Source organism: Aulonocara sp. 'chitande type north' Nkhata Bay, linkage group LG11 (genome assembly GCF_057382095.1).
Source record: "Aulonocara sp. 'chitande type north' Nkhata Bay isolate Kocher_YH1m ecotype deep benthic linkage group LG11, A_spYH_male_GT1.1, whole genome shotgun sequence".
Taxonomy (NCBI): Eukaryota; Metazoa; Chordata; class Actinopteri; order Cichliformes; family Cichlidae; genus Aulonocara; species Aulonocara sp. 'chitande type north' Nkhata Bay.
In genome coordinates, this window is record NC_141354.1 from 13,288,319 (window position 1) to 13,300,912 (window position 12,594).

The 12,594-nt window shown below is 45.7% G+C and overlaps 1 protein-coding gene across 1 annotated transcript in view; it reads right to left on the reverse strand.

Annotated features, from left to right (window-relative positions):
* Positions 1-12,594, reverse strand: part of znf407 (zinc finger protein 407) — a 158,499-nt gene that overhangs the window by 36,427 nt on the left and 109,478 nt on the right. Inside the window, exon 9 of the mRNA XM_086310641.1 lies at positions 8,296-8,474. Coding sequence (XP_086166767.1) covers positions 8,296-8,474 — 179 coding nt within the window. The remainder of the gene's footprint in view (positions 1-8,295; positions 8,475-12,594) is intronic.

Below are 12,594 nucleotides of genomic sequence, written 5' to 3' on the forward strand. Positions count from 1 at the left end.
ATGACAGGAAAAGAAAGCATTACTGTTTTTGGACCTGCGTGGGTTTCCATAAATCTCCTTTATTTTTCTGTTTTGTTTTATTTTTACTTTTTTGGTTTTTCTTTGCTTATCCAACAGGATTAGAACAAAACAATCAACTCAGTTTGTAGCTGAGCCAGATCAGTTCCATTAAAATGATCAAGCTATTGACTTTGGTGAAAGACTGTAGACTCTAAATGCCCTTCTAGATTTTAAATGATCCAAAGTTTCTTGATGCTATACCTCTGGCAAGAACTGCTGCTAGTATCTAGGCTTCAAAAAGAGATTTCATTGTGAAGAATGCCCTGCCTTGGCTACTTATGCCTTTGATACCAACGAACTACATCTGAATCCTATTTTACAGTATTGCATTTGTGCATAGGTATTTACCTATGCAGCGCCTACAAAAGGGATAGGCAACCTACACAAATGGGCTTGTGTGCAGTCCTTCAAAAGAACAACAACAAAAGCCAACAGCACCCTACACTGCCCCTGGTGACAGAACACAGTCACAACATGTAGACAAAGCTGGTCAGCAAAGCCGTCCATAGGTTCAGTGTAGGACCAGTGAAAAACATGAAATGCTGGATATTCCGAATAGTAGTATACAACCATAAAGCTACAACAATCACACTGAAGAAATCAGGCAGATACTTGCTCTCTAGACTGCCATCCAAACGCCTAACCATGCATGCCCACAGTGATGTCACAACTGCAGGCTGCTCTTTGGTGTTGTTTCAGCGTGCTGCACACCTCTGGATTTTTGGACCTGGTTTGTGTGGTGCAGCCGGTTTTACGAGACAAATGCATGTCCGTCTGTCTTAACTACCATTTCAATGATATATCAGCAGTACATACAAAGATACGTGCTGCAACAGCTTAAACAGTGGAGACTTTTTAGGGAAAACGCTGAAAAATCACTTCGCATTTCAGCCTCTTCTATTCCTGGTGACACATATCATTCAAGAGAAGACTGCAGTCACTGTGGTGAGCCTGAAGTGACAGTATAAATGATGACGGGGCTCTGGTGACTTCATCCTCACCACATGGCACAACCAAAGCAGTGAATTAGTCCTAAAAGTCATCCTTTAAAAGACCACCTGCATTAGTGCCAACTTCACACAGAAACTCTTTATTCCCCTGTTTTGCTCTTTGTTTTTTTTTCTTCTCTAAACAGACCACAGATTTACACAAACAAAACTGAGCACTAAAAAAGGAAATGCAATAACAGCAATACAGATAGTGGCTTGTTATGCTGGAAATAAGAGGCCACTTAATTGGGGTCTGATAGTCTAATAGGCAGCCCCTCTGATTACCAACTCTGCACATTGGCTTAAATTAGCCCACTGATGAGAAGCCAGGGGATTCAATTATGCTGGGGTAGAAATAAGGGGCCCTAATAGGCCACTGTATCAGGAAACATGGGACTGGGCTGGGCTAAAGTGCTGATAATTGGTTGTTTAGTTGGGAAAGTTGAGCCTGTTGGTAATTAGAGATGCTGAGACGTTTGGAGAGCCACCAAACAGACGACACAAGGAGGACAGAGGGGCGAAGGAGGAAGACAAGGGTCCTTGGTGCAGCAGAGAGGGCAAAGGTCACGGTGGAGATCTCAGAAGTGCACTTCAGCCAATGAGGTTGCAGATGAGGGAAAACATGTTATGGTACTGTGGAGCGGTGTTGATTCAGTAAAGGTCAAGATGGGGCAAAGCAGGACTGAAAGTAAAAATCAGGAGTCTGGCTTTATCTTTCAACACGCTCTCTTAACAGTTCCTTCCTTCCTTCCTTCCTTCCTTCCTTCCTTCCTTTCAACTATTTTTTTTTTAATTTGTCTTTCTCGCCAATAACTACTACTTTTTTCCCCCATTGTACCTCATCTCAGGCACGTTAGCTACTAGCAGCAGCTGGATGTGTGTACAGTGTGTCTGAATTGAAGGAGAAGGAAGACTGAATTATGGATGAGGTTTTATAGGAGCCGGCGGCCTGTCTGGTCCCATATTCACTGTCCCATACTTGAGGAGCAGGCCTGCCTCGGAGCATCCCTGCCTCATGTCACTCACGCGGGGTGTCTGTGTGTGTCTATTTGCCTTCCTGCCAAAATCTAGCACTTGTATAAAAGCACACTCAAAGTCTTTTTGCAAAAACAAACAAACAGCAGATACTTTTCAGCTAATTTCCTGATTAAAATGAAAACTATTTAAATAGTTCTGTGCACAGGCACACCGCAATTAGGGTATTTGAACAGCAGGAGTTTGCAACAGGACTGGTGCATCGAAACAAAACTGGTGTTTTCCATGAAATATTGCCATAATCTTAAAGACAAAAATCTTATTAACTACTGAATCAAGCTCAGCATCACTGAACACAATCAGTGGTCTGGTAATAACCTCCAAAGACCATGATGAAAATAACGCTTTTGTTTTCTAGAAACCTGTGCAGATCCTTACAGTTTTCACTCCTCTGTCTTGCTATCACACTGTGCAAGTGTCCTACATACGCCATCTGCAACATTTTAGAACAGTGCAACATAAGCACTCACCTACATTAACTGTGGTGCTGCAACACCGGGGAGTCTACTATATCGTGTGTCATCAATCTGCTTCAAACCTATCCACGGGCTCATACAGAGGTCGATGACAACACTCCTAGTCAGGATTTACCCGAGTGAAAAAATCACGACTGCCACGGCCAAAACAAATAGAAAATGCAGAAATAATGTCACGCGTGTGGCAGTCAGAAACCTCCTGCTTCTGTGTGCCCAAACCAAGTGTATGGAACTTGTCAGTAAAAACTCTAAACGGCCACTAAATGGCAGAGAGGAGGCTCTGAGATTGGCACCAAGAGGAAGGGAATGGAAGAAGTGGATGAAACAAAAGGCTGTTTGTTGTAGCTTATGTGTGATAAATGCAGCCGGTTGGGGAAGTTTTCACGCTCATTGGAGCAGGTCATTATGCAGGAATTGCTGCTTGCTCGGCCCAGACCGGCCCTGTATTGGTTTTCTGAGATTCATGCAACTGATGGTTGTGCTTTGCTAACCCCCACATCAGTTGCTGCTTGTCTCCTGGGGCACTGGCAGTGAGCAGCTGCTTTTCAGTTATAATATCTCAAAGAAGACAGCATAACGGGTGTGTGGATGCAAAGAAGAATCTATTAAACATCGATCGGCTGCTTTAAAGTGTGGTATTTAAGGCTCGAATTTAATTAATATTTATTTAACCCTTTATTTTGCCAGAAAGTACCCAGTGAGATACGAGATCTCGTCTCTTCTTGTCAAGACAGTTTCAAATTATAAATGAAGAATATTCCTTAATTAGATTTGTTAATGTAACTAAGTGGGAGTGTTATAAAAACTGAGATACTGTACGTACAATCCATATTCACTCATAAAGCCACATATGGATGGCAGAAATATTGCTTATGGTGTATTTTTACTAGATTATAAGTCAAAAATTCCAACCTATTTCGATCCAGTTTTTCTCTTTCCTTCTTTGGTGAAATGATTTTTATACTTTTCTTGTTACCAATTAAATCTTCAAATCCCTCATTGTTAAGTTTTTTTTTTAAGCATTAGCTCAATATAACTAAATCACCCCTGAGACAGCATCAGCACATTTAGTCTTTCCCTTTTTTCTTAATTTTCCACAGTGCTGAAAAGAGTCACTTTTTTCATTAACGTCTATCAAATGAATGCAACATAAGGACGGTGACACAAAGACACGAGTTTATCACGAACAATGAAGACTTGATGTCCTATTGGTGTTTAAATAAAAAAAATAAAAAAACAGTGACGGACTGCGTGTTTTTGTCTCCCCCCTCCATCGCCGACACATATCCTATTCCACATAGAAAAGTGTCACATATAACACACGGTTATTAGAAACAGATGTTGATTTTATCACCGGTGTCTGTGGCTTCTCTCACAACGTCGACACAATGTCATATGCGCTGGGATACCAGGACACATTTGCATGACATACACACCTGTCCTCCACAATCCAACACGCCGCGGTAACACAATAGGCAAGTAGAAACTCACGAGAGTAATGTTTCATTACACGAGGAACAGAAGGTGAAAGCGAGGAAGGGTAGCCAGGGAGGAGCACGGATGCATAACTTAAGTAAAAGCCATCGAAACCCATATTTGTTTACAGATTTGTTTAATAAGGAAAAATATATGCAAACAAATGAATTTGCCTGTGGTTATAACTGTGTATTAAGATCATCACTTACAAGGCCAGGCCTCCTCTAGCCCTCTACAGTAGCCATCCATCATGCATTATTAAGGAAAATAGAATCTGCATAAAGCAGCAACAATGCCTTGAAGAAGTTTATTTATTTATTTTGTCTTTTTAGGCACTGAGCAGCAGATCCTCAGTCGCTGTTAGCTAATTACAAAGCATTTGATCTCTATGCCCCCAGGATGTGCAATTACAACCTTGGTTGAAAATTAGGAAAATATTTCACAATTAAAAATAGTGGGATGAAGACGCTCTGACAAAGCTAATGGCGACATCTCACCTGTGCGTGCATGTGTGCGTGTTAAATGTGGATTTTCGGTGCTGGACTAGACATGAGGCTGTTTTAACAAAGCCAATGCCCGGCAAACACAGCTGACCTCGCTGGAGGGAAATAGCAAAAAAAAAAAAGAGAATATACCATCTCCCAAAGCTGAAGCAGACATGCCATACTTGCTGAATTTTAACTAAAAGAAAGTTCTAGTCAAGGGGTGATTTAGCAAAGTCGCAGCACTCTTGTAGCTCCAGTACCTGTAGCTCCAGTTCTGCTCCGCTGCTATCTACGCTTAGATCACACAGGCGTCGCCACTTCTTTCTGGCATATCTCTGCGCATATCACGCAAGGAAGACAATTGTCATTACAGTTTTATTAAAATGTGTCCTATCAGCAACATTTGCACATCGCACATCTAACCTTCCTTTCTTCCTTCCTTCTTTCTTCCCCTCAAATTCTAATCATCATTCCCCTCCATCACTAGCTGGGTCTAATTCCCTCTCTTCCTTGGTTTGCAAAGGACCTCTGCTTTCATCCTCGAGAAGGGCTCTAATTCGAAGTGCGACGCTGAATAAAGAAGGGGGGGGGAGGAGAAAGAGAGAGTGATATGGAAAGAGAGCAGCGGAGGAGACGTTCGGGTGTCAATCAATCCGGCGCGAGGGGCTACAAGGGCCCGTGACTAGGGTGCGTTTGATCTGTGTCTTTCAAAGAGAGAACAGCAGGAAGGGCCATCACAGACGATTTGCCTCTCGCTGCTGGCCCTGGTGCCACTCTGACAGAGAGCAATCACAAGCAGGTTAATTCAACATCTACCTTCTTAATCTTTTCTTCCCTGTCTCTTTCTTTTGGTCTCGTTCTGTCTACTTAGATGAAGAATTGCTCCTTCTGCTACCACCTCCTTTTCCCCTCTTTTGAAAGACTGAGAGATCACAAGTGTGCTTTCAGTGCCCTTTCAAATCCCTCTATAGTCTGAGGGCTTTGGTCAGGTAAAGAGTTGTTGATTTTCCCGAACTCCTACAATGCCGTATTTATGCGTCTCTATCAGAGGGCCATGTTTCATAAAACGGTAATAGATTTATGATGGCAGAGTGGGATTGGAAGTTTCCTTCAAAAAACTTTGCAATGGAAGACTTTTTTTTCTGGGGTACGAAACACCATCAGATGCATTTTTAAATATTTTTCTGTCATTCTTTGGTTCACATCTGTGGTGTGCCGTGAGCTGAATATGAATGAGAGTGTAACGATGACATCTTGAAAATATGCTGCTTAACTTGACTGAAAGAGGAGGATGTGTTCCCTCCAGATGACTGAAAGGCGACGCACATTCCAGACAAGATCTGACCTCCGGCAACTCTGAAATCCGAAACCCACACTGGATGAAGCCTGCTATAGCACCGGCTTGGACACATAGAGAGAAATGTCCTTTACTTGGCATAAACGTTGTGTTCTCATATGGCTCACCAGGTCATTTGAAGAGAGACAAGGACATAAAATTAAACTGTGAAAAAGTCTTCTCCACCAAAGGTCAGCCATGCATGAGGACAAACAGAGGTGAGGGGATTCTGGGGTGAAAGGGTAAGAAGAGACATAAAGGCATGCTTTGGTTAAAGGTGAGAGGGTACAGAGCATATTGAGGGAGGCGTGTTTAAAAGCAGCTGAAGGTAAAAGGTTGAATAGGGAGGTTAGGAGGTGGAAGAAAAAGAGAATCAAAGACAGAAGTTTGTCCTTAAATTTGACAAACGGAAATCATGGGAAGAATAAGCCTGTTTCAGAAATTCATAACTACAAACTTTTCAAGGACACCATCCAAATCCACTCAAATTCACTAGGAAATACACCACGGCGTCGCCAGAAAGCCAGCATGTCCCTGACTGGCCTTTTCTCCCATGGTGCTCTCCTCCAACTCTAGTGCCTTTATGTAAGGTCAGAGGGATAACAGGATAAAGGCTGTCTTCTCTGCTCCTCTGAAGGACAAGCACTCTGCCGATTGGATTTGGTGGCGTTCAAGGACAAAAGAAAGAACACTGGGATACAAAGGAACCAATAGAGGAGGAACAAGATTTCATCTGTCACTATGGCCTGAGTGATTGGCAGGGATGGCTACAGCAGCAATCTTTGAGCGCTGCCTTTTTGTGGCTGGGTGCCCTCCATCAGCACTGAATAAGAAGACTCGATCCACTGACAAAAAAAGCACTCAAAGAGGCTGGAAGATCAGACCTCCATGAAATAAAAGAGCATAGACAGGTGCTATAGAGGAAACTAGGTGGTTTAATTCAGCAGAATGACTTCACATTTCATTTACAAATTTGTGTGTTTGTGTGTGATTGTGTGTGTGTGTGTGAGTGAGTGCACATTAACATGGAAAGCAGAAGAACAGAAAGGCATGTTAGGAAGCACATAATTCATGATGTGAATCATGTGCTATGGCCTTTGCAGTGATTGAACTCAACAGTCGAATGCCTATAAAAGAGTTTTGAAATTCTCTTCATCATCGTCATAACACCGAATGATAAAACATCTTTTGGAAAAAGATAGCTGTCACTCCCGAAGCTGGTTGTGCCAGACCTTTCTTCCTGTTAAAAGGCAGTTTTTCCTTCCCACTGTTACCACGTGTTTGCTTATCGGGAGTCGTTTGATTGTTGGGGTTTTCTCTGTATTCCTGTAGGGTCTTTAACTTACAATATAAAGCAGCTTGAGATGACTGTTGTGATTTGGTGCTATATGAAAAAACTGAATTTAATTGAAAACTGGTTTTCAACCCTTATTCCAAAGACATGGTGAATCACTGTCAAGTCACACTGAAGGTGTTTCGGTGGCACTAAGACCCTCTGCTGGTTTTTCCTTTCATTTGTAATGTATCTCTTTGTTTCCATCCAGGAGCTGGTTAGAAGGATTCGTAGATATGGATTCAAAAGACAAATAGGGTGAAATAATGGCACAAGAATAATAAGATGACCTGTGATTTTTATCATGGGTTAAAACCAGAGAAAATGAATTAAATTTCCATAAAACAATGCTGTGGCATCTTTTTATTTTTAACCAATTTTCTGACTTGTGTATCACATGCTTAAGCTCCGTGTTCTACAAATGCATCCAATGCATCCACAATGTGTATTGTCTGTCTTGTCTTAATGTTGGTTTAAAATGGAGCACTGTAACAAAAAATAATTTCCCCCAGGGATCAATAAAGTATTCTGATTCTGATTCTGATTAATGGTAGCCCCATGACCTCTCTGCCCATGTTTGGATGCCCCCACATTGCCTGTTTTTAAAGTCTTAAAATGAATTTTTATTTCTTGACTTTTAACTCAGAATGAGTTAAAACTGTGTTTTCTTACCTTCTATTCTATTATTGTTTTCTGTTTTGGTACTTTGTATAGCACTTTGTTAAACTTGTGTTTTTAAAAAGAGCTTTATAGATTAATTGGAATGGATTAATACTTAATACATACAAAATAACAAAAAAACATCCTTTAACTTTCAGGTAAGCAAGTGGGGCTGTACATCACCAAAGAAAGAAAAAAGGCACTGTTGTTTTTAAATGTAGGGACAGTATGTTCTTAGAAGTCCTTCTTTTTGTGTTTTTGTTTACGGGGCACGGACATTTCAGATGCTGTGAAGGGGGCACTACGGACCAAAGTAGGGGGTACAGACGGATGTCAGGCTAGCTGCCATGGTGCATTAGTGAATTCTGCTTCGCCACGCAGAAGAATCCTTGATGATATGGAGACATCTGTGAAACACTTTCTATTTCTTTTAGCAGCACATTACCTGCGTGCAGGTAGGCGAGGTCTGGGTTCTCAATATCAGGGTGATTGTCCTTCAGGTGGTTGCGGAACTCCATCGGAGAGTTGGTGGCATAGTCACATTTGGGGCAGTTGTACATCTTCACGCCCTCGTGTTTTCCCGTATGGAGTATGTGCTTTCGGATATTCTCTGCACAGTTGGATCTAAGTGAAACAAACAAAGATAAAAAGGCTTAATTCCATTTTGGAATTAACAAAAACAAACGTTGGAATTAAAGATGAGAGTCATGAAGGAGAAAACACAAGATCAACACTTGGCAACATTCCCAAAAAAGGTTTGCTGTACTAACATTTTCTTTATCTGTAATGATGTAATGACACACAGACACACATGGGCACACTTCACACAGTAACACGCAATAAAAAAAAAATCAAGCTGGGAGAGAGGAGCCATGTTTGGACTACAAGCAGCACATGACTAAAGACTCTTTCATGAACAGCAAACACACTTGTTACAGAAACAATATTTACATTTTGTAGATATGTTTGATATTCTTTCACGCCTTTATATTTTGCTCTGCTACTTTCTTTTCTTATAGTTTTTCAGCTGTTTGTGTAATGGTGCTGGGGACAGCGCCTGCTACGAGACCACTGTGCATCTAGAGGCCCATTGACTGCATTACAAAGATATGTCTGAAGGCATCTGTTATTCAGTATGTATCATTTGCAGCTGTATGAAAGCTATATAGGATTAGTGTTGTATGCTGTGTGTGCCTGAGTTTGTGGGTCTCTGGGCCAGTCAGATAGGGCAGGGAGCTACTGCAGGGTATACGATGTAACTATGTCAGCCCAGAGAGTAACACACAAACCTCTGCTGATTAATGACGCTGCCTGACCTGCTCCCAGGCTCTATCTAAACCTGCCCATAGACACACACAAACACACTCACACACATAAGTGAAGCTCTGAATGATTAAGACAAACATGCACATACATACATATGGAATACAGACATATAGAAAGGCCAGTTTGAGCCAAAATAAAACAATAAATCTCTGACACTGCTACACAAGTTCGAATATACAGACATGAATCCGTAAACACACACAAACGCTCGTGCATTTAATGCATCATGCAAGCAAGCATGTGCGGTGTAGAGCACACTTTCGCACACAATCATGTGTTGATGGATGGGGCACTCGTGCTCAGTTTGGACCTGACATTCTCGGACAGTATAATACGCAATTACTCTCCCTTATCACCTTGGCTGGGACAATAAAGCCTCACAGTACCATAGCTCACACCAGCCAAGGAGAGAATTTGTTTTCACTTTTCCAGAGACACCTCTCTCCATCATGGGGGCCATAGTCCAGCCTGGCTCCACTGCGGCCTAGAAAAAAAAATTAAAAATACAGAGCGGGCCCTCACTGGTGTCTGTTTATGCTGTACATAACACATAAGGACCAGCCAGCAGTGAACAATGAGGGCTCTTCACGAGGCTCAAGACCATGTTTTGGATGCAGTCTCAACAAAAGAATGAATGAAACACATTTTGAGAGCGTTGACCCAGAGCACTAACAAATAAAGAAATGTCTGTTTGGCCAGTGGATTGCAGAACACTTTACAGACGAGCACTCAGGAGCCACTTTATTACCTCCACGCGGTCAACTGCTCGCCAAAGCAAATATCTAATTAGCCAATCACAAGGCACTTAGATATGGTCGAGACAACCTGCGAAATTCAAACTGAGCATCGGAATGAAGAACAAAGGTGATTTAAGTGCCTTTGGCTACGTCCACACTAATGTGTTTTGTTTGAAAACGCATCGTTTTCTCTCCGTTTTGGCCTCCGGTCCACACTGAGACACCGTTTTCCCTGAATGAAAACGCAGCGTTTTGAAAACTGTCACGGTCTGCAGACAGGCCGTGCGGTGGTGTGTGTGATGGACCCAGGTGCATACACAAGTGAGTAGACGGGAGTGGACTTAACAGAAAGCGAGCCTTTATTATGGCTGAAGACAAAGTGCACAAACAAAGCAGGGATGGCGTGACTAGACTATAACTAAACTGGGAAAACTAATACTGCGACAAACTAAGAAAACTCAGACTATGATGATCACTGCAAGGGCTGACCGTGAAAACATGGAGGTGAGAACACAGACGACGCGACACAGACTGTACGAAACACAGAGACTAAATACACATGAGGGAAGATCAGGGGAAGTGGATGCACACGGGGAACACAGGTGACACTGATAATCATAACAAGACACGGCAGGAGTGAACGTAACACTGATGGGAGATGGGCAAAGTAAAGCAGGAAGTACACAGAGGTTCAAACAGGAGGAGAGAGAGCACGGGGAGAACGCAGACATAACGGGCTGGGGAAAACATAGAATAAAGCACAAAGAGAGACGAGGGCTCATAAATACACAGAGGGGCACACAGGGGGTAAGAGTCACGAAGGGAAAACACATAAGGAACAACGTAACAGATCAACCCAGGAAGCATGGCCTAAATAAAGAACAAAATACAAAAATACATGAAAACTAAGAATACTGGGCCCACATGGCCCAGGACCATGACACCACCCCCCCCTAAAGGGCTGGCTCCCGACAGCCCAAACCCGAGAAACAAAACACAAGCGAAACAGAAAACACCCCACCCAGGGCGGGAGGCGGGGGACCAGGACGGAGGGAACAAAACGAACCAAAAACAAGGAGCACGAGAATAAAACTGAGTCCACAAATACACAAAAGAGTCCAGAACAGGAAGGCGAATGTCCAAAGAGGCCCGAAGGCCAACCCGAGAGGCGACAACACAAAAGTCCAGTCCAACCGTTCCGGAGGCCGGCCACGGGAAAGGTGGCCACGGTGACAGAACAGATCCGGAGGCCGGCCGCGCAGAAGGCAGCGGCGGCGGCGAAGGCGGAGCAGTTCAGGGGGCCGGCCGCGCGGAAGGCAGCGGCGGCGGCGGAGCAGTTCAGGGGGCCGGCCGCGCGGAAGGCAGCGGCGGCGGCGGAGCAGTTCAGGGGGCCGGCCGCGCGGAAGGCAGCGGCGGAGGAGACGACGGAGCAGTTCAGGGGGCCGGCCGCGCGGAAGGCAGCGGCGGCTCTCCAGTGTCAGGCGTGCCGGCCATGGCCCGGTGGGCACAGGACCAGACGAAGCACAGGCCGAAGCCGCGGCAGACGAGGCTGAAGACTCGGAGGCCGGACCAGGCGAAGGCTCGGAGGCCGGACCAGGCGAAGGCTCGGAGGCTGCTGCGGCTGACGAAGGCTCTGAGGCTGCTGCGGCTGACGAAGGCTCTGAGGCTGCTGCGGCTGACGAAGGCTCTGAGGCTGCTGCGGCTGACGAAGGCTCTGATGAAGCCACAGCAGGCGAAGCACAGGCTGGAGCTGCAGCAGGCGAAGCACAGGCTGGAGCTGGCGTAGCAGAAGGTGGCTGGATGGGCTCCTCGGGCCCTCCAGCAGACGAGGCGTGAGGCTGGACGGGCTCCTCGGACCCTCCAGCGGAGACAGAAGGCTGAACGGGCCCCTCGGACCCTCCAGCTGACGTGGCATGAGGCTGGTGCGGTTCTCCAGAACCCCCAGCTGACGAGGAAGGTTGCTGAACGGGCCCCTCGGACCCTCCAGCGGAGACAGGAGGCTGAACGGGCCCCTCGGACCCTCCAGCTGACGTGGCATGAGGCTGGTGCGGTTCTCCAGAACCCCCAGCTGACGAGGAAGGTTGCTGAACGGGCCCCTCGGACCCTCCAGCGGAGACAGGAGGCTGAACGGGCCCATCGGACCCTCCAGCGGAGACAGGAGGCTGAACGGGCCCCTCGGACCCCCCAGCTGACGTGGCATGAGGCTGGACGGGCTCCTCGGACCCTCCAGCGGAGACAGAAGGCTGAACGGGCCCCTCGGACCCTCCAGCTGACGTGGCATGAGGCTGGTGCGGTTCTCCAGAACCCCCAGCTGATGAGGAAGGTTGCTGAACGGGCCCCTCGGACCCTCCAGCGGAGACAGAAGGCTGAACGGGCCCCTCGGACCCTCCAGCTGACGAGGCTTGAGGCTGAACGGGCCCCTCGGACCCTCCAGCGGAGACAGGTGGCTGAACAGGCTCCTCGGGCCCTCCAGCTGACGAGGCTTGAGGCTGAACGGGCCCCTCGGACCCTCCAGCGGAGACAGGCGGCTGAACGGGCCCCTCGGACCCTCCAGCTGACGTGGCGTGGGACTGGACGGGCTCCTCGGGCCCCCCAGCTGACGTGGCATCTGAGGAGGCCCTGGGGAGAGTCTTAAGCTCAGAAGCGACTGGTGAGGCAGCACATAGAACACTGTTAGCATG